Source organism: Cygnus olor, chromosome 1, assembly GCF_009769625.2.
Source record: "Cygnus olor isolate bCygOlo1 chromosome 1, bCygOlo1.pri.v2, whole genome shotgun sequence".
Lineage (NCBI taxonomy): Eukaryota > Metazoa > Chordata > Aves > Anseriformes > Anatidae > Cygnus > Cygnus olor.
Window position 1 is genome coordinate 174,349,087 of NC_049169.1, and position 23,939 is coordinate 174,373,025.

At 33.0% G+C, this 23,939-nt stretch overlaps 1 protein-coding gene across 5 annotated transcripts in view; it reads right to left on the minus strand.

Annotated features, from left to right (window-relative positions):
• The window catches only part of PCDH17 (protocadherin 17), an 88,246-nt gene that overhangs the window by 36,817 nt on the left and 27,490 nt on the right, over positions 1–23,939 (minus strand). For 3 of the 5 annotated variants that reach the window (XM_040540859.1, XM_040540838.1, XM_040540868.1), the window contains exons 3-4: positions 21,185–21,243; positions 20,868–21,040 (exon numbers count right to left, since the gene is read on the minus strand). In XM_040540859.1, coding sequence (XP_040396793.1) covers positions 20,868–21,040; positions 21,185–21,243 — 232 coding nt within the window. Of the gene's footprint in view, positions 1–18,687; positions 18,879–20,867; positions 21,041–21,184; positions 21,244–23,939 lie in introns of those variants that run through there. The other 2 variants (XM_040540876.1, XM_040540848.1) reach the window with 2 other exon arrangements.

A 23,939-nucleotide genomic window follows, 5' to 3' on the forward strand; every position in this document is an offset into this window, starting at 1 on the left:
CAGCCTGACAGTGCAGTGTACCATAGCTTTACATTCAGACCTTTTCTGTTCTTTTGGGTAAGGAAAACCTGAATACAGGGCTCATGGCTTTGCTTGTGATTCTGTGAGTTTGTGATTCTATAAATTTCAGTTTTTACTTTAACAACTATTTAGAACAGAAATTGATAGAAGTTTGCTTTTCCTAAGGTTCCACATGAAGAATTTAAATAAATATATATTGGAATTGAAGGTAAAATCTCTCAGATTAGCCGAGACTGCCATCTTTCTCTAAGAAGTTGTGAATCTGTGGAGCTCAAATGTTGATTCATTCTTTACAGATTCTTTGGTCAGATCTGAGTAAGCAAATTAGAAGTGTCATAGCATTAAAGTTGCATAGCATGAATACCTCGAGTACTGTGTTCATCTCTGGGGCCCGCAGGACAAGAAGGACATGGAAGTATTAGGACAAGTCCAGAGGAGGTCCATGAAGATGATTGAGGGGCTGGAGCACCTCTCTCCTATGAAGACAGGCTGAGGAAGTTGAGGTTTTTTCAGCCTGAGAAGAGAAAGCTTCAGGAAGACCTTATAGCAGCCTTCCAGTACATGAAGGGGGCCTACAGGAAAGCTGGGGAGGGACTATTTGTCAGGGAGTGTAGGGTCTATACCATTTAACTACTGTACCTATAGCATCCGTATGGCTGGAATCTGTATACCCGGCATACCTTTGGTCTAAACCAGTTATTCTGACAAGCATTTTTAAGCAAGATTCAGAAGTTAGCATAGACAAAAATCAGAGATTTGTGATAACTCTGACAAGTGGAATTTCCTTCTTGGATATTACTTTTTACCTTAATGAAAATTCTGAGTGAAAAACACAGTAATTACAAAAGAACATGACTTTTCTGCATTTCAGGGTAAAAGAGACTGAAAGTGTTTATGTGACCAGATCATAACAGTTGGTTTTGGGGACTTAGAACCATTGTAGTCAGAGACTCCATAGTCTCTTTCTACAAAGGTAAGCTTTGAGGGACCTGAGCAACTGTGAATATGGATACATTGACAACATGCTTCTTTTGTATCTTCTGATTCTCCCTGTATCAGATACAGCTGTGAAGCTGCAGAAAACTCCAAAAAGCTGTGGCAGCCCAGTTAGGACCCATGGTGAGAATGGATCCCACAGCAGAGATTTTTAAAGCAGGGCATCTGGTGGAGAAACAACCTTAACATATTGCTTTGATGAAACATCTCTAAGGTACGCCACTGAACATCAGAGCGTGTAAGTTCATACATATCTGATTACAAAGGAAAGTAAGCAAAGGAAGTGATGCAAGCAAGGGAGGAAACACTCTGGCAAATTAATCCTTATCAATTAAATGGGTGAATTTAAAGAAGATCTAATGTGGATGTTCTTATTCTTTTATTCTTATTTTTATTCCTATTCAGAAATAAAATGCTCCTGATTCAGTTTAGTCTAGTTGACTTTCGAATTGATTTAAGCTTAGTCAATTGGCTGTATTTTAAACACAAATGAAGATATCTATACAGAGATTTAGAGTGATTTAACTAATCCACCTGTAATGCTAATTTGGACAAATTTTCACAGCTGAGCCAATGTAGAAAAAGACAAAAACATTAAGACATGCACTAGAATGGGAAAAACAGTGACAACATTAAACAGTGAAAATAATAAACTGATGTGTATATTCCTGAGTGGAATTCTGCAACAATGACTCATGAAAGAGCTCTAAAAATATCTTTCCAAGAGTAAGGAAAGTCAAAATGACAACAATGCAAGGAACAGGCCTAAAATAAGCATTCAATATGTTGTGTAACAAAGTAACAATTCAAACATCAGAAAAATGTTGTCTTTGATATGCATCATAATAATGCATAATAAAGCAACATGGATGTTGCTACTATGTGTATTTGTTATTGTTATTTAACAAAACACCCATGAAGTGTGAGAATAAAAATCTGAAGGAACAGAAAATACAAAATAGTGGCAAAGACTGAAGGCTAGCAATATGATGTAATTTGATGTCATTTGTTTGTTGTTTTTGTGTGTTGTTTGTTTTCCAGAAAAAAAAAAAAAGCAAGTAAATATTTTTACTTGAACCTTATAACTCAGTATGACAACGAAGTCTCTTTCATTAAAAAAAAAAAAAAAAAACTATGAAGAGACGGACTTGAGTCAATTGAATCATAAGTGAAAGGTAAAATTCAACATGAAAATGAAACAGATATGGATCTCTATAATTGACTTGGTATACATGCGGTTTTCCTTTTGCTATCTTTCTGTCATAGACGCAGACTTACGTACATTTTTGGGGTTGAAAATTGATTTAGATAAGTGGACGGTAGTTAGTGACCAAGAAAATGTTTATAATGGATGGAACGTATTCAAGAGGGATAGGAATTAAGTAAGCCAGCACAGTAAAAATAAAATACAATGCTGGCAACCTTTAAAAGTGTTGTGAAAGAGGTTTTTTGTCATAATTTTTTGTTTGTTTGTTTCTTTCTTTCTTTCTTAAAAACAAGTCACATGCACAGAAAAACACACAATCTTAGGTGATTTGTCATCTACAGTAAACTCCCAATTTATACTCAAAAAGGAAGAAGGGTTAGAATAAAAGTTTACCATATTTGGGCAAAAAATAGCAAAGAACTCCAACAAATAAAATCCTAATTGAACAGAACACATAAAGGTTTGTAACCAGACCAAATGTTTACTTGATTCTATATAAATTTTAGTTTTTGTTGTTGTTGTTGTTGTTTTGTTTGTTTGTTTGTTTAAAAAAAAAAAAAAAAAAATTGCAGCAGCTGGTTCTAAGTGAGGAATCTGATGTAACAGATATTTCACAGAGGAAGTGGAAAGAAAATACCCAGCGGAACCCAGAGTAATTATAGTGCCAAGATACAAATTACATAGGAATGATGAAGTACATTGCACTTAAAGCAGCTAGTCAAAGAGTTCACAAGAGGATAAACATTGCCTGTGTGATTTAGTTTTTAGCATTCAACAGGCTGGGCTGAAATATAATTATCTACATGCTACACTGTACTGCTGGCCATAAAGCACTCAAATTCAATGTCATTGTAGAAAAGATAAAGGCAAGAAATTGACTACAGTAACATTTAACTTCAAAAATGGGAATTACCTGAACATGACAAAGCTTTTTAGAAGGAAGTTGAAAAAGACAACTAAAAGACTAAATGCTAACAGATAGCATAACAGACTGCTTAGAGGTACTATATTAGGAGTTCAGAGTAACTGTATACCACTTATCAAAAACACTAAATGGATAGAAAAATAACTAGCATGTGAGACAGCAGCATAATGGAGGCTATTAAAAGTAAAAAAATACCCTTTAAAAAAGCGGGAATCATGTGCAAATTAGGAAGAGAAAAATGCATAAAGTCAAACTAATAAAATGTTACAATATTTTAGGGAAGGATGGGAAAAGATTCTGAAGACAATTTATTCATGACATAACGAGTATTATATAGAAGTTTTATCCGCCCCCCCCCAAAAAAAAAAAAAAAAAAAAGATAAAGGAAAGCATGCCAGAGAATTATTTAATTGGTGAGGCTGACATATATCAGCATATATGAAAGCAACATTGAAAGAAAGGTCACAAGCAACACCTCCCTTCCAAAAAAAAAAAAAAAAAAAAAGCTTTATTTTTTGACTTTAGACTGAAGGGAGTTTAGAAAGATTCCCAAAATGCAGTTATTATGGAATAGAAATGAGTCATAAAAACTGCCTGCAACTGAAAGATTAATACTCTTAGAGTAATACTTTTAGATTAATACTTAGATTAATACTTTTAGAGAAAATGGGTAAAATTACTCCCAACAAATGAGAAGACCAGATGGAACCCAAATATGAAATTAGAGTATTGTAACACTACCACTTAAATTAACTTTGGTGCCAAACAAATGTAACATGGCAAATGTGAGTAGTAAAATCTGAGAGTGGTTGTGAAGAGCTGCAAATAGCTGTCATGGTATCATATAACTATAATAAAATGACACATGAGACTCAGTGTCAACACATGCAGGTAACGTACATGACGAAAAACAGTAGCAACTGTCTATATGCAAACTGTGAACTCTAACACAGATTTTAGTATTATTCTGGACAGTTAAATGAAGATGTCAGGTCATGCAGAGATCAGTTAGGATAGGAAACAATCTTGGAAAAGGAGTAGAGATTTAAACACAAAACATTGTTCTGTTTAAATCCGCAGCTGCTGTGTCTAGACTCTATATGCGTTTCTGCTCATGCCACATTAAAAAGAATATAATAAAACCAAAAGATAAAAAAGGGTAGCAAAGATGATTAAAGTTATGAAAAGGCTTTCATAAAATAAGGTTTTAAATAAGTTTAATGAGTTTAAAAAAGGTAAGATTTTTCTTTTAGCTTGGAGAAAACACAACAAAGTGAAAATATGAAAAGATTTGTAATTTGTGATTGTCACTAAGAAACCTAATAGGAAACAACTATTTACTATTTCTCCTAATGCAAGAGCACTGTCAAAAATTATCAGATGGAAGCTTCAGTCAACGAAATTGTGTTTGTACGCACACCTAAGTAACTTGTGAGTGACATTGGTAGTAGGGTGACTGTTGGACCAGATGATCTTGAAGGTCTTTTCCATCCTTAATGATTCTATGAGATTATTACACAAGCCATTATGGATGTGAAGGGTCCACAGTGCAATTTTTTTCTTCCAAATTCTTGGAAGAAAAATCCATCTAAGTATAATGCAAATTTTTAAATTTTTTTTTTCATTTTCATTGATTCTCTTCTATAGAACTTTAAATAAAGAGAAGTGTAGTCAACCTAAAGTCTTTGTTTAATTGCTGGAGAATGATAGGAAATTCCACAAGGTGACTTAGATGTTACGTCTAGGTGGATGATTGAGTTACCTGCAGCTGTTATAAATGAAGTATATAAACATATACAACTGCCCTAGGCTGGATGATGAGTATTAATTTGTTAGCTGACAGAAAATCCCACATCTCAAGCCTTACTAGACAGTTATATTCATATCTTTTTAAATTCCTGCAGATGTATATCTTATGTACTAAAGAAAATGTTTAAATCAGTCTGGTATTTGCTGAATCAGTGCTTACGCTGCATCTTCCTAGCAATTTTTATTACTCTTGCTTTCATGTCCATTAATCTGAATGTCAGGGAGCTATTTTTTAAGTACTAGATTAGTTCAGTTTAATAAAATATATTGAAATATTTGTACACCCCCAAAAATTAAATGAATTCTTTATTAAGATTTTTTTTTCATAAAATCAAATATATATGTACCTAACTGCATGACTAGTCCAGACGAAATGCATTTTAATGGGGGTAGAATTTCACAGTGGATTCCACTATACTGATATGAAACAAAAGACAGATGGGATCAGGATTATGAAAAGTCACAGAAAGCATACGTGATTTTTATATGTATCATGGAAGAAAAAATCAAATAACCAATGGAAAATTTAGCCCCCCTTTCAGTACTTTTTTAGTATGATCATTATTATTACAAAATTAGTGTTCTAAGCTGAATTTCTGTTTCAAAACCTCATCTGTTTTATTCCTGAAAGCATAATACTTAACTATGCTTATATAATATTTAATTCTCACATTTATTAAGATGAAGGCTTTCTGATGATTTTCTATGAAATGAAGATTAAAAAAAAAAGAAAAAAAAACTTAGTCAACTTTCAAATTTGCCAAAAATACAGTTCAATCTTTATCTGTGTGAGCCTTGTAAGAAAGAACAATATGTTCACTATTAATAACGTTGATAATGAAGAGCATCTTGTCAGAATCTATGTTGTGAAGTATTACTGGCAAAGCTGTGTCATCTGGAAGTATGGGGGGAAAAAAAAAAGACAACCCCAGTTCACACAGCTATTTGGCAGAAAGCGCTGTCATGTATGTAGCCATATCACTAATATTTAGCTTAGCTTATCTCTTTTGGGAACAGGGTGTAGAAAGGTTAGTAGAAGTCCTTTTTGTGCCAACATGTGCTACATCTCCAGTAGATGGCTTTGGCAGTAGAGTTGAGATAAGAGTGGCAAGTGTTCTCCTGCAGATAAACTTCACCCTTGCCACCAATGGCACGCACTGCAGTGGCTGATACAACAGGATAGACCCCAATTATCTTAAGTAAATCTTTACTTAGATCAAATAAGATTGCTACTGTATGTTTATGAAATGCCAGTTGATGCTTAAATGTATTTGCCAGGGATTAACAGCTATTCCAGAATCCGTTGCTCTTTAATGAACATGCAAGAACTGCTTTAGACATAAGAAGAAGTTAAGTTTGATAAGATCACAAATTACTTCAATTCGCCAAGTGATAAAAATTTACTGAAGATTAACACTATGTAAGATACAGATAACTAATATAGAGGTTAATCCTTAAATTAATATGTTTTTATTCATCCTTTCGTATTTAATTAACATAAATTATAATAGCTCAGGAAGTCAGATAAATTTATTTTAATTTTAAGTACAGGTCTGTGTAAACTAAGACCATCCTTTTCCTTTCTGCGAGTCATTTCAGTAAAGTATTTTGGCACATAGGGATTTTTAGAAGCCAAAGTACAGGTTGATCTCAGAGTCTAATTTTAAATCTCTAACATGCTAGACTTTATTGCTTCTGGCACCAGCAATTTGGCCATAAGAATTCAAGAGGAAAAAAAATAGATGAATATTTAACTAAAGCATCAAAAGCTGTGAACCTTACACAGTCACTCAGCTTTGTGAGTGAAGAAACTGCTCCCAGCTACACATATATGGAAGAGAGAACAAAAGCTGTGCAAACAGAAATCATATTCCTCAAATGAAAGAGATTCAACACCTCCACATCATAATTTGATGAAATAGGAAAGATTTGTTGAACAAGTTAATAGCATTAACTTATCATTAAAAAAAAAAAAGTCTAGAAAAAAAAAAAAGAAAAAAAAAGGAGTGTGTCTAGAACCATTAACACCTGCAGCACAAATAAGAGACATAGACATAGACACCAAAAAGGTTGGGATAAGCAATGGCCAGTGTGTAAAAAGCTGTTTCCTGAATAAACACTAACTGCAATTCATCTTTCATAACTTTAGACATCAGCAAATATTGAACTATATCTGAGTTAGTCACCTTTTACTGACAGTGGAAAGAAATGAACATTTTGAAGGCATGATTCATGTAAATAGGTCAAATGAATCATGCTCTAAAAGTGCCTATTTCTCGCTTCGTTAATTCTAAAGAGCTTGTCAACTAATTATATATATATAAACAAGGTATCTCAGATGTAGGTAAGACAGTAGGTGAAATGATAAGATTCCTAAGAAGTTGTGGTCTGTTCTCTCCTTCAAAAGTGTTGAAAATGTAGAGGTTAGTGATGTTAAGCTTTTTTTTTTTTTTTTTTCTTTTTTAAATACTTTGAGATCCAGGTTTTCCACTTCCTTTGTACTTATGGAGGACTAAATATCTAGGAGAAACTCTGAGTCTTAGTTTTTGGAAAGGTAAAATTCACTGTAAATAAAGATAACAAACTAGCATTCCCTGAACTTAGTTAAGATTATAAAGTGTAATTTTGTTGTCTTGAACTTAAACAATTTTCTACTTTTGTTATATTTACCAGAGTAATCTGTTCCCAAATCATGACAGCAAACTGAACTTTAGTGAAAGCACTAAATTCATAAATAAAATATCCATATTTTGAGAAGTATTTTATTTTTGTTCAGCTACAAATGACATCATTCAGCAAAAGAATGCTGATACCTGACATTGGATGGGAAAGAAAAAATGTAATGTTAGTTGATTTGTAAGACTAAATATATTATACTGTGTTTGTCCAAAATAGGCAAGGTGGTACAACCCTACTGACTTTGATGAACCTCCACTATGCAGCAGCAAGTACCTGTCTAATATTGAATACATTATTCCAGTTTAGTATTATTTAGTTGCAGCTAATCTTCAGGAAAAATAAAAATGTTGATCACTTTTTGCAGAGAATTAGTAAATTCAACAAAAGCACATTATCTCCAAGAGTTGAGCAGTTCCTCGTTTCTTCATAAATCTGTGTTTTGATTACTTTTTTTTTTTCCTCATTACATTATCTTCCCACACCTTAAGCTTCTAAGCTATTTTTCTTCTTCCTGTAAATCTTTCTATCCATACTTGTGCATGTCACAAAAATGAATCAAGTTTACAATGAAGAAAGCAGCTGTACAGTACTCATCTTTCAAGCATGCTAGTAGAAATACAAGAATCTTTTTATAATAAACAATAAGCCATTTATTGTTGTCATGTACATGTGAAAAGACTAAGAAATTTATTAAATTTACAATAGTCTGAAGTTCTACTGTCTTAAAGAATTTAAAGAAAAGTTTAGACTTTAAGTAGTAAAGATATATGTATATATTTAAGCTTTAAATAGTAGAGCTTATTTTGTCTTGTTTAACCTCTCTAAGTAACTCCTGAAATCACTTTCAAATATTAATGAATTAGCAATGGGTTAGCATTTCTAAAGCTCACAGAGAAGATGGGTTCCAAATTCTTATTGATTATCTAACCTGTTTTTGAAAGACTACTATTGTGTCAAAATTCTATCAATGTAAACACATCTGCCGTTCTCCAGATACTGAGGAAAAAATGTGAATGTGCACAAAATAAAATAAAATAAAACATAAAAATACAAATGGGAATAAAAATGAAATATTAATAATAAAGAATGGATACATAAATATTTGAATGCAATACAAATATGGATATTATCAATAATTCCATACAAATAAAAGGTATCTGTAGGTGAAGTTCACCATTTTTATAACTATATATCAATAACATGCCTTAAATATCTCATGGGATTTTATTTCCACAATAAAAGCATGAAGACATTCAATTTAAAGATATTATTTCAGAATTTCCCACTACTTAAACGCTGTTCTTACCCTGAAATACCCATATAATGAGAGCTGAAATAGTTTTACGGATTCTTTGTAGTTCCTGATACTTCTGTTCAAATACATTATTATTATTTCAGGGTTTGGAAGGTGTAATAAATGTTAAATATAAGTGCCCTGAATTAATATAATACTGCTTGCTTTAGAGACAGTTGGAAGCTGTATATATTTTACCACTCATGATGTGTATTTTCCAGTGTAATTCCATCCAAATAAAAGTTTTGAGAATATCCTTATTTGTTTACTATAAGCCTGAATGCCAAAGGGAGAAAAAGAATCCAATTATATGATAATCCCAGTGATTAAGGGATATGCAGCATCAACTTTACATGATCTTTATTAAATTTTATGGTCATATTCATTAGTGTGCTTTATGGTACTCTGGAGAAGCAAAAAGCAGTCACAGTATACTGACAAGCTAAACTGGGTTTATAGTTGTCCTGAAAGCAGTGTGGTCTGGAGTGGCTGGAGTTTACAGTATAGTTCTTTCTCCATCCCTCTTTGCTCTACCAGCTTCCCCATTCCTATGCACCCTGGGTAACCACCTGGTATTACTTGGTTATAACACTTTGACTTGAGAAAAGAAAGTATTACCTGACCTAACCTAGGGTCTTTTCAACTTGGTGTATTTTATGACTTGGAAACAAATTTAACAAATATTTTAAACAAATTCTTTTAATGTGTTTTGTTGGTGGTTTATTATTATTGTTATTATTATTTGCTTTTGAGCAAATACCAAGCATACAAAAGATATCAGATTGAAAATTTTACAGGAATTGATTTCATAAATTATTTTGCAGTTTTTGTTGTGGAGAAATTATTAGTCCTGATTAAGAGTGTCCACCCAAAAATGATACATTTTTAGGATGCAATTGGCTACACTAAATGTAAAAAAAATATTTTCTATTGTAAGTACAATATTCCTATAAAGAGGAATGTGAATTACTATAAAAAGAGGATTGTGAAGCTGGTATTTTCTGAAATTTTATGAAGGTGCAGCATTCATTTTAATACCTCAGGGGGAATTAAACAACAACAACAACAACAACAGAACTATTACCCTAAGGAAATAACCTATTATATAGAGGAATATAAGTAATATATAGAGGAAATATAGAGAAGAAATAACCTCTATTGCCTATAAGGAAAGGCAAATTAAGATAATGTACACACCTACATTATCTTTGTGAACTTTGCTTGCAACAGCAATCTCATAGACAAGTGATAGACTGCTCAAATCAAACTACGTAACCTTGTACCTCTACTATCTGTTCAGATAGTAGAAAAGAAATCACATGCTAAAACTAATAACAGCGCATAAAGTTTGGGATTATTCATATTCATCTGTGCACACAGACCAAGTAGACGCTTCCCTTGGCCATGCAGATTACAGACCAATGACATAAATCTTTTGACAATATTGAAACAGACACAATTCCACTTGTCTTTCTGTTGTTCTTGGTCTTTACTTGGGGCTTTTAAGGTTTGGACTGTGTAACTAACTAGAGATCATGTCCAATGGGCAACTGAAATTACACTTAATTTAAGAACTGCATTTATTTGTTCAAGCAAAGATTGGTTCACATAATAAAATTCTGTATGTTCAGATGGTAAAGTTTAAGCCAAAACTTAAAAAAAGTTGATAGAATACCCTATAAAAATCAAAATTGTACATCCCGATAATATTTAAATAGATACTACAATTACATTGCAATATATGTTTTATAAATATATTAAATGTCTGTATACACATGCATATGTGCATTATATGTGCAGTACTATACATTAGCAACTATATATTTAAAAGCTTTGGTTTTTGAAATATCTATAGTATATTTTGGATTGTTTGCTTTTACTTCAGAAATGTACTTTCTCAGAACAAGATTTCTGATGAAATTAATTAAAATAATTTGCAAATTAATAAAATTAATTTGCAAAATGATCTCATATTTGCAGTCTTAAAAAAGCCAAAACTTTTAAAGCTTTCAATTTTCTATATTTTTAAGATACAGGTTTAGTTTAAAAAAAAAATCAGGATCATCAGTTAATAATATCTTTTTTATGCACATGTGTACATATATTAAAAACACATATTACATATACACCAGAGGAACTATTAAAAGATGAAGGATTTTTTGACATTTACTCACATGTCTATCCCTATTGATTTATATGAGACAATTTGTGTATATAAAACTAGAAAAAAATATGGTCCTAAATTAAAAAAAAAAAAAGTACATTTTAAGTAAATTTTTTTTTTCTGTGTCACATTATGACTTGGTTATACTGGTCATATGCTCCTCTCCATTTCATGCTGCAAAGGGGAGCAAATGGAATTAAATACAGCTTGGCATGCAGTACAGGGGCAGCCGTGGAACAGTACTTTTTAGTACCACACAGGCAATACCAGCTATATATACATTAGAGATGAAACACAAAAAAGGGCATGTCACCTTCAGGAAGGGGTAGTAGTCAGGGAACATCTGTTATACATGCACTGTTCCCTGTAGAAAAACTGAAACATGATGAAATATGCATCAAAAGTTCCCTATGCACTGAGGTACATTAAGTCCCTTTCAAACCATATGAAGCCCACTTGGGGAAGGGAGGTTATTTGAGTGTGGCAGCTGGAATAGAAGAAAGCAGCAGCAGGGAATGGAAACCAGCTGTTATGCCATTCTGGATATAAGGATGGGCAGTAGGCACACAGAGGCTGACACAATGCATGTGTATATCACTGACGTACAGAGCGTAGAAAAAGTTGCACTGAGTAGTAATAAGCTAATCATGTTGCAGCTCTGTGTCTGAGCAAAGTCCTCGTTAAATGCTAAGTGCTATTACAGTAATCAGGGATTCTTGTTGTGAAGCACTGCACAGTCCACATTCCCTGCAGTTCTCTCATGTGGTGGTATCTTCTCATAAAAGATGTTCACAGACAAAAGGGTATAGAACAGGTCAGTGTAAATGTTCCCTTTCAGTACATTTTACTCAGGACTAGACAGTGCATCTCACCCTTGCATTTAATTATGGCATCATATAAAGCAGGGCTAAAGTGGATCCTCTGGCCCTCAGTAGGTTGAAATAAATCTGGGTTATCACTAAAAAATTTAACATGTTTTAGAAACCACTATGCAGAGGGATTCTTTAACTTATATGGATAGCCAGCTTCAGTGCATAAATATCTTTATAGCAAAGTTTTCCCTCATATTTAACCTAAACAGTTCTCCCAGCAAACTACAAATTAGTTAATTAATTAAATAAATAAAATTACCACCCTATTTATGACAACTTTTTATACACATTAAGAGTTTTATTATGTTTCCATCCAGTCTTTGTTCATTTAAACAAATAAAAACTCTAAACAAAAACCAGTTCTTCCAGACTTCACCCATGGGCCATGTTTTGTAAACCACTGTTTTATGCTGTTATTCTAACCCCTCTATTTTTTGAATTTGTCCAGATCTTCCTTAAAAATGTCCCCACAAACTGAGTACAAAGGCTGTATCACTAAATAGCATGTGCTGGAACTCTGGACTAAATTAAGTTATACCATTTCTCTCCCTCTGGAAACCTGGACATAGCAGAAAAGTAGTATGTACACAACAAAAAAGGCCAGCAAAAGGACAGACTGGATTGTTGTATATAGAAATTACAAGATATTCTTTGCTCCAGAAAACAAAATTCAATTAATGTTATTCTAACTGAAGTATCACTAAACAGAATAATTAATTCCTGTCTTTTATTTAAGATGCTTCTGTTGATATGTTTTCCTCAGCTGGACATAAACTGTTGATAACCAAAATCCAAATTCAGGTTTCTAACTAATAGGCATTAGCTGTGGAGTAACTCCATCTGCAGAATATTCCTTCAGTTTGGTAACAAGAATGTTGCTGGAATGTGCAACGGGATTGTGTGAAAACCTGAGTAATATCATTTTTTTATCATATCTGTATTTTTGTTGACTCTTTAACAGGAGATACAATCATACAATAATGATGTAAAATTAGAAAGAGAGGACAGGATATATATAATTTACTTTTTATATAACTGAATAAATATATGCACATATATATTTAAACTAGAATTAATTAATTAGCTTAATTAAAAGAAAACAGACTAAGAAGTAGAAATGGACTCCCTAGTCCAGTTAAAATAGTTTGTGTGATATTAAGTGTCTATTCGATACATTAATATATGCCCTAAAATTTTCATTAACAAAAGTAAGCATATCCAGTTATGTTCCAAGGAAATGCATAAAACCTGAAACAATGAAAACTATCAATTTTTTGATTTCCGTGTTTCAAAAGCTGTTGATGTTTCTATGCTCCTACTTTCCTATCAATTTATAAAAAGAATCTGAAAATAAAAAATGTTAGCTCAAGATAATGATTTTGACATAGAAGGGCTTCATTTTACTGAGAATGAAAAATCCTTCACTTGCTCTTCTATTGGGAATAAAGCAAAAAGATAACTTATGGATTCTAAGACTTCCAAGAACAAACTGCAGTACAATAAGTGAGCTCAGCCACAGGAAAGGCAGTGTCAAAATAGAGAGTACAGAAAGGAAGTGATGAGATTTAGACTAGCGACAGGGGAGGAATATTCTGTTTTGTTGCCTTAAAAGTAAAGCATGAAGAAATAAGCACCATCAGTTACAGCACCCCAATGTTAAAATTTACACCTACATCTCAGACATGAGACTCATGGTAACAGACTTTTGATCTTGAAGTGCATGATATGCATTAATTTGCAAATAAGCTCATCAAAGAAATCTCTTCTGAAATGTATTAACGATTCAGTTGGTACAGTTTCAGCCTTTTAACATGTTAGTAATAATATATCTAAATTGATTTGTTTGTGAAGTTTCCAGTGAAATCAAGATACAGGGCAAAAATACAGACCACTGAATTAATCTGTAATTATAAAAATAAGTAGAAACAATAGGGGACAATAAAATTACTTGGAAATGTAGCATGACACATCAATGGTGCAAAGATCACGATGTCTGAACTATTATAGTCCTTTTTTTGTGTGTGTCTCATTATTGTTTTGTGTGTGTACAAAGCAGAAAGTTCTTTCTGTATGTATTGAAAGTCAGTCATAGAAATTTCTGCCCTAATCTATGGCTAAGTACATTAATTAAATTTGGTTGTATGCTCTTCACAAAACTTCACTGCTACTACATGATAAAATCTGCAAGATGATGAAACACGTCTGATTAAAAACCTGGTTTGGCAGAACTCAACTCCAGTTGAAAGCAGGATAATAGGCAATACAGGCGGAAATAATAGCTAAGATACCCTGATGCAAGTGTATTCACTGTCACTTCAGCTGCCAGAATGTTTGCACTGCTTTTCTGTTTTGTAACAATGAAGGCAGCTAAGTAAGTAGTCAAGGTATTAAGCTAATCTATCCCTTCTCCATTAGGTTGCCACTTCACATCCTTTTCTGATTTCTGCTAGGACAAGCACCTGCTCCATCAGACTTCTCTTTCCTCACCTGGATAGCCTTGCTTGAACTCAAGAGCTGCTCATATGAGGAGAACCCACCACGGAGAGAAGCTATGCATGGGAACACTCTCATTTCTAATGAGGAAGCATCAAACAAACTGGGCTCTGCTTCTAAACACATCTGGCTATCACTCAAACCAATGTTACAAAGTGCCACTCATGAACCTAGACTCAATATCAAAAAACTGACAGGTAAAAAGTGAAAGTAAATTCTCTGGTAGAGAATTAGGTCTAAAAATAAAACTTAAGAAGATATCCAACATAAGAGCAACAGAGGGGAAAAATAATAATATAATAATAATAAAAGAACTTTAATACTATGAGTAAATACATTTGTAGATAAAGGACTTTGTCTTTATTTTCCCAAATCCATCATATAATTTGCTCAAGAGATAATGCAGCAACAGATATGTCACAGGTACTGGGTATTAACATGAGAAAGGTTATGACAGGCATCTATATAGCAAACGCAACCGAACCATATTCCTCAGTCAAGTTCAGTTACTTAGATTCAAAGGGGAAATAGTATTCTGGTCACTCAAAAAATGGCATTACAGAACATTTGCATAGCCTTGCTCAGCCTATCTAAGCAAGTCTTGCAAAGACCTAGGTCAGCTTTAAATTACTATTAGAGACTAAGGCACTAATAATATCTGAAATTTTCCTGAGTACTCCTCTAACTAAAAAAGTGAAAAATATTAATTTAAAATTTAGATACCAATGCAAAGACTTCACAAGAAGGATGAGACCATAATAATGTTGTTAATTTTCTTAAATTCAGAAGTACTGTTTACTTGACCAATGTTATCACAGCAGAAAAGTAGGAAAGTGCTGACAGTTTAAATGTCATAATGATTTTTTTTTTTTTTTCAGTGCACTGGAGGGGTCATCTAGCTAATGTAATATTGCCTTATTCTTCATAAAGTCTATAATTCTACAAAATTTTTCAGTCAAATTAAAAGTCCCACTATTAGAATGAGGCACAAATCAAATATCTACAGTGCGTTGATGACAAACTTGGTCAAGAAAACAGTTGCAAAGAAGTCTTCCTCCATAATAAGCTACAGAATAGATAAGTTAGTCTTTGGCCTGTCTTAGTCTTCACCCAAGATCACACATGTGCTTGCATAAAGCAGGGAAGCTGAACAAACAAGTGAGAGAAATTACATAGAAAAGAACAAATGAATGGGGAAAAACATCATTTTGTGTGGGCTCCACCTAACTGTTTCCAGACTTATAGCTCTAGAAACAGGTATTACTAAGTCATATTAAATAAAAGGTGAGACTCTCAATACAAATAAGTTGCTATTGTAGTTTGCCTGGAAAACACTTAATCAGATGAAAGTGAAGAAAGGATATTGTGTTCAAGCCCTGACATAAAACAGCAAGGTAGTGTCTTACCTGAGATTATTAGGGGTAACTGAGTTGGAAGGGACAATAGTCCTGGACATAAAGACTCCTAGGTGACATCAGAACAAGTGGTGCAGTCTGACAGCTGTTCACATTCTAAGTACAGAGAGAATGTGATAAGAGATATTCTGTCCAGAAGAAAAAACACTACTGTGAGGAAGTAATGCTGAACAAAATATCTCACAGGTTGTGTCAGCTCTGGGGGCACTCCCAGCCTCAGTCAGTTTCTCCGCATAGTCTTTCACTAGCTCTGAGAACTTGGTAAAGAAATATTTCTCTAGTCTTCTTTTCCATTACCTCATTAAATTGATGTACTCATAAAAGAACTCATCATCCCCAATGGCACAGAAAGAATTGGTGATTATGTCAGACAGCAGAAATTTGATTGTTGAACTTTCTGCACTTATCAGTCTAGACTAATTCTCATTTAGTTAAACAGAATGAATATTAGTTATCCTAAGACTAAAGAATTATAACAAGAAAATCAATGAATATTTCAGAAAAAAAAAATTGCTAAAAAATCTGGTAATTTCTATTCCACTGCAGATGGATAATGCAGGATACCAGATTTCAGAGACCTTTTTTTTTTTTTTTTTTTTTTTTTTTAGAAATTGAGAATATAAATGCACAAATTACTTGAGTTCTGTTCCATGAACAGGTTCAGTGGACATACTCAAGTTGACAGTATTCATAAATATTCTAAAACACTGATTAGACTGTTGCATGCAGGGCTGCATCAATTGTAATGCTTGTAATGCGTGTGTTGTTTTGTTGTGACAACAGAAAAAGAAAATTATATTTTTGAGTGATATTTAATCTCTCACTTTTTTTTTTCCCTGAAGATTAACTCCAGCCCTTTTATCCTAGTCATGTATGTCTTAGATTAAAAGCGTACTGTCCTACAGAGAAACCCGATAAGCAACACAGTTTCTAGAGGAGTCTCTGACTCCAACGCTGAAGCTTTCTTTCAGTCTTTCTCCATGGAGATGTCTCTGGTTTTCCTTTATTCTCGTGATTGTGCTACTGTTAAATAGGTAACAGCACATGCAGAAATACCCCCTCTACGGGATGCAGGTGTGAACGGCAAGCAAATGTTCTGAAAGCAGGATGTGATGCACAGTGATAAAGCAAAAAACAAAAACCAAAGCTGCTGAATTCAAACATATGTTAAAGAAGGAAAACAGAAGGGGAAGAAAAAAGAGAGAGGTAAAAAAGGTAAAAGAGGTAAAAGAGAAAAAAGGTAAGGAAAAAAATTATAAGCAACTGCAAGAAACCTCCACATCTCTATAGTTTTATATCAGTAAAATTATCATTATCAGATAAACATATTCAGGATTTACTAAGAAAAGTATAAAATGCACATTTTTTTCTGATGTACTGCATCCCTGTAGATATCACATTATAATTTTCAGCTTTGGATATCTTTTCAAGGAATACAGATTATTGCTGCTATACACAAACGACAGCAAAGAAAAATATTATTCTGTTAGTTAATCATCAGATGTGAATAATATATAATACATCAGGTGGAACAGGAATTTTTATATAACAGACATGTTCAAAACTAATAATTCTTGTAAGATTTATAAGTAGGGTGATCTCAAACTGTCTGAATTCGTGGTGGGTTTTAAAGTCTCAGAAAGAAAACAAATAAAGAAAAAAAGAGGTAAACAAGACAGACTTGTCTAAAACTATTCTACTGAAAAAGTAACAGACACAACAAGGTGCTTAGTAAGACAGCTGAATCAGCATAAGTAAGCTGATCAGAAACAGGTATTTTTATGCGGAAAATTGCTTGGAATTTACAGGGGGGAAAAGATACATAATTGAAATAACTAAAAGGTGGCATACTTATTTCAACACAAGACTAACTGTCCCAATAACATTTAAAGGGTTGCCCTCCCCCCACACACACACCTCCCCACCCTCCACCCCTTTCTTTCCGTTAAGGCCAAGTGACGAGCTTCCAGAAGCATTTCATAATGATAGCTAATTGGTAATCTTTCTCGTTTGTGTTAATGTTTATTATCACCATTAGACAAAACTTGCTATTTAGAAATATTTTCCTTGAAATCAAATATTTTAATAGCAAAGTTTTTGAGGCTTTACACTGCTTTCACTATTTTAATGAAAATCATAAAACGAGTTTGCCTCCCATTGCATACCAAAATCAGATGTAATTTATACAAATTATTTTTTCATATACTGTCTTATTTCTCCATTACTGATTTTCAAGCTGCCTAAGCTAGATTTGCTCTAACTTTTAGTTAAAATACTAGTACTTCTAAGACTCTTATTACTGCCCTGGGTGGAACTGGAATCATGACAATAGTGACAACTACATACAGAAGATGTAACTTCTCAAACTCAAACTTAACTCACTTGTTAAATTAGGAATCTGAAATCTAGATCCTGAGTTGATTGTTAAGACTGTTTATTTTTTTAAAATGTCACAGTTCTAACAGAAGTTAAACTATTTTAGATATCTTTAAATTACAATAATAAAGCCTGAAACTTTGCTACAAAACAGTGAATTCCCATCCGTCAGCACAACCCAGAAAGATGACAGAACCACCACTTCTGATACTGCTTCAGGTGCTGCTATGTAAAATTGTTTCTAGCAAGCTGTCCATCTCCTTTCCTAGGAAATATTTTTTCTCTAAAGAAAATGCCATCTTTTTTCTACCCACAAACATTATTTCTCACCCTCTGTCAACATGGCAAATGGATAGGATAGGACAGGATAGGATAGGATAGGATAGGATAGGATAGGATAGGATAGGATAATGACTAGAAAAAGCAATTTTGTTCATTATCTTTCAAAAGAGAGAAGTTACATTGGAGTAAAAGCCCTAATCATACTATGCTCAATGACAAGCAATCATTGATTTCATTGAAAAAAACACATTGCACCACATTTGTTACTATAATGATCTGTAACCCCATAAGGTTCTCACTGCATGTTCAGTTTTCATAAAATGCCAATGACTTCATTACCTGACACTTGAGATGGAAGAGTTCATACAAGCAAACAAATGGATGTCATTAGCATTTTTAATTATATTTGGGAAAAAGAAAAAAAAAAAAAGGAAATAAAAGTTAGTTTCTCTCTCCATGCTCATACTTTTTCTCAGTACAAAAAATCACATAAACACCTGCTGCTGCAACTCAGTGGCTGACAGTACTTAACATTCATAGTTCAGTATACGTTTAATGAGAATGTGAGAAATTAATATAAGCCACAGGTATGAGATGTTTCTTGATAAATGGGACTGCTTATATAGATATAATGATAAGTGCAAACCTCCATATAACTCTTTGTGTTATAATGAAAATAAATAATAGGAGTGGTTGGCTTAATATGCTGACTAGTGCTCTTATATTTTGAGCAGTATTAGGCTTTATGCTGTTGGACAAACTGCAGTAAAAATTGAACTCTAGCTATACAGTACTTAAAAAAAAAAAAAAAAGTACTTTTTTATAATTTATGGTAAATTATTTTCCTAATTAAACTTTTTGGGTTTTAGAACTTCATGCTTTCATTGCTCTACTTTATTACTTTATAGTTAGATACTCGGGGAGATACAAAACTGAGAAATTTAGATACACATTCAAACAGCTTCTTAAACTACAAAAAAAAAAAAAAAAGTCTAGTATTGTATCTTTATACAGATCAATGTCCAATTATAAGCAGAGAGTTGTTGTGGCAAAAGGTCAGGAAAAAATAATCTTTCTGGCATTTATTACCTGGAAAATAAGGTCATATGTGAGGTCAACCCTCTAGTACATACAGAATAAATTATACTGCAGTATTCTAAATACACAGCAAAAATTATGTTGCAATCTCAACATAACCAAAAAAAAAAAAAAAAAAGTTGAACATATATTCCTCATGATTGTACAACAGATCAGACCAGGCTAGTGACAAAAAATCTAGTTCCAACTAATCAACAATTAATAAAAAGCTTATAATGTATTTCTGCTTAATTATAAATGTAGCTTCTCATTAAGGCTGACTTATTTAATCATCTGTTAACTGTCTTTAACACTGAATCATCTTCCACACAAGCTAAACTAAAGCAAATATATAAAACATTTCAAAATAATTCAGTGGTGCACTTCCTTATTGCTTATAGGTTATGAAGGAAATTGCACAAACACACACTGCTGGAGTGGTCAGATTGTCTGATGCTTAAAAAAAAAAAAAAAAGTCTTTCTTTTGAAATAGAAGACCTTATAGTTAGATAATACATATCTCTAAGGAAACTTTAATTGGGCACTGTTTGAAGAAATAAATATGCTTATTTGTCAGAATGAAGGTTTGCAGAGATCATTGTCATTGTCCTAAAATACGTTATTTTAGCTGTTTCACAGACACTCATCTTTGATAAATTCCTAGAAAATGAATGAAATTATACTAAAAATCATATTAGTTTAGTATTTGACAGTTCTCATGTTACTATTAATTGTGAAATCAACATTACAAATAGGAAAATTACATCCATGAAATGAAACACCTTCTGATCCATTTTTACTGTTGTCTGATATCCCAAGTCTCTTTCCTTTTCCTCTTCTCCAAACTACATGTGGAATGTAAATGACTGTCATTCTTTTATCTGTTGCAGTCATGTCTAGTTTGAGTTTTCAAATCACACTTTGGCTGAAGAACAGTACATAATATATCACAGGAAATGCCAATGGAGATAAAGTATATTCTAATCATTTTAGAAAAGTACCTTTTTTTTTTTTTTTTTTTTAATCTGCTTTGGATTTACAAAAAAAAAAAAAAAAGAGGATACTTGTGGTTTCATTTCATGTTCATTCTGAAAGATATTGAATGTCTTTGCTCTGGGCTATCTACAAGATTTACTGTTTTCTCTGATAGTATTATCAGAGGGCTATTTCACCCTGATACACTGCAATTGCAATGCTAATAGGTTTATAATGATGGCTTAAACTTTACGCTCTGTAAGCATTGGAGACTTCACTCACCTTGTTCAAGTGGTTGGCTTTTAGTTGAAGTAGTTTTCATCTTGAGTGCCTCCCTAACAGACATGTCACAGCAGGAGCCTTTGTTAGTGTCTTGGTCACTGTCAGCCTGATCACTGTCCCCATGCCCGCTGTCCCTCAAGCTGGCTCTTTCCGGATCCTTGAACGTGGAGCTACTGAAATACATATTTAAAAAGAGAGAGAGAAAGAGAGAGAGAGAGTTGTATTTACTTGTTCTAAGTTGAATTGTACTCTCTGGCAAAGCAATTTTGACAAGAATGCAAATGGGGAAGCCGAGAAAGTTATTTAATAGGCCTTACCTTTGAACAAACTGCTGCCTGCTGCCCATGTAATTGGGCTCTGCGGGAAAATTGTCTGTCTGCGAAAGAGAAGGAAAAAAATACGTATAGTTGTACACTGGACAAATCTCCTGCAGAGCAACAAGATTTCCTAGAGGAGAAATGATTAATAATTCAAAAATTCCCTTAATCTTCAGATTTGTACATTTTAATTAAATTGGAAAATGCTGGCATGTAATTATGTGCTCAGAACAATTAAATGATTCCGGTCCACAAATTACCTGCTAAAGTAAACAATGAAGCTCCAAAAAGTGGCATTCTCTGTTAGCAACCTGACAGATGACACTGTTTATGTTTTTTCATTAGTTAGATATTAAGACTGATGGTTATTGAAAATGAGAGAAAAAAATTACTTTTGCATATTACAAAAGTGAATTATTCAGTAATACTAATTTTTAAGCATAATTACATCATCTACAGGGATTCTGAAGCCCTTACTACTGTAATGTAATTTAATATATTACTATATAATTTGTGAATCACCAAAAATAAATAAATAAATAAATAAAAATCAAGACTATTTGTGGTTATTTGGCTGTTTGTTGTTGTTTTTAATTCTACTGGAAAAGTGCAAGTATGAAAATATTTGGATTTTCTCTCTTTAACTGTCATCAGTATTAATAGCTACATCTGAATAATGAGAACCACACATGCAAACAAGAACATTAAATGATTGTTGTAGACAAGTGGTTTTAAAAAAGAAGATACTTTCATCAACTCTGTCATAAGTATATTTTTAGCAGCATGAGCTAAGTAACTGTAGAAGCAGAAGTATTTACAGCATCCAGACCGACATGGAGTCCTGCCAAAGGGAACTGAATTCCCCTTGTATCATCAGCTGAAGTTCTTTGGGAGAGAGACTGAATCTTTCACAAAACCCCATATACTGTAGATTCACACACGTCACTTCATCTTGCAGCTGACCTAGTGACAGAGCTTCTATTGTTTTCTGCATCACTTCATATCACACCACTATGCTTCGCAGCGGCTATGAGTTTTGCAACAGCATCTCATGTATCAGCATCAGTTACATAGACAGTGCTCAATTAATGGAGCAGAAGGTCCAAGGTAAGGTTTAAAGTTGCACAACAAGTATTTACACAAATGACTGGTCTCCCTGATATTTTTTGTTCCCTACCACTTCCCATTTAATTTTTTTAGCTTTGCTCTGTGTTTTTGTTTGTTTAGTTGTTTTTTTTTTTTTTTTTTTGTGAGTTGTTTTTTGTTTTGTTTTGTAGGCATGTAATAATCAGAAATATTTGCTACTGTTTGTATGGTTGGAACACCGGAGTTCAGAAAAGATGTATGAAGTTACATCTGAAACATAACAGTCATGGTTGCAACAGTAAATAGTAAATGCCACTCTCAAGGCATATGTGAAATAGATGTGTTTGTGTACCATGGGTATCATTGTGTACCATGGGTACCTCGTGTGAATTATATCCAAAAAATAAATTTTGGATTTATGAAGTGTATCTACACTGTACATTCTTCTTATTGCTAGTTAAATCTTTTGCTTCAAAAATTAGGATTATAACACAGATTGTGTTCACATTTTGAGGCAATTTCTAATTTAAGCTGCAGAGTACATTGTATATATTTTGTATGTCATTATAAAAATAACTAGAAGTTTTAGCAGCAATTTTTTTTTGATATAAACTGTATGAAAGAATCAGATTGTTACTCTACTGTTTTCAAAATATAGCATAAAACACTGATATTTATAATTCTAAATGACTTTATCATATCAAAATTGCATGCTATTTGAAAATCTGTGTGTCCAACTAGATACGTGTTCTTTAGCAGATTTAAAGGGTGAGCTTATAAAACTTCTTAAATACTGTGCAAGAAGAGCAAACAATATTCTACATTACAGAAGGAGAATTCTGAAAATATGGGATACCAAATCCAGTGTAATGCCACTGCTTTTCCAAGTCAGCTTTTCAGAAGTATTCATATTTTCAGCTACAGCTATTCAAACTTTTGGAAATCTAACCACTTCAGTTAGCTTTAAACTTAGGAAAAGAAAAAATCCTAGTTTTAAAAGATGTAATTAGAACAAAAATTTGCCTTAACTTTTAACATGCTTAAAGTTATAAACATCGAAAGAAAAAAAGGAAGAAATAAAAAATAGAGGAACAGCATTCTTATACTTAATCTCTTAAATGTAATATAACAGATGTCAGAAGCAGCCTTAATTCTGCCTTTTATTCTTTTCCTGTTTCAAGTTGAAAGCTAGTATCTCTTGTGAGCAGCAAATCCAGGTCACATATATGTATATGATATATATATAACGTTACAACATACACAGAGCCTGATACTTCTTGACCCAAATAAACGTATACAATTGCAGAATTCGTATTTATTTTCTAGGTCTAATATTTCAACTGTAGATGTCCAGGAAAACTGACCTCATACTTTTACTGATGCAAGAAATCTGCTTCCTCTTAAACACAGTTGCTACTAGAATCAACACCCATTATTCATGCCATTGTCAGGCAAAATGTATGTTATAAAATGCCTTTTCATCAAATCTCTACTATCTGTTTAGGAAACACAAAACGGACTTTTGCCCTGCAATTAATTATAACAGCTCCTTAAACATGGTGCTAAGGACTTCTCTATAATCTGGACCATAGTCAGAACTGAGCATACTTTTTGCTTCTACTTTTTCATAGCAATAAAAGCATATCACACACCCTGAACTAGTCAAAAT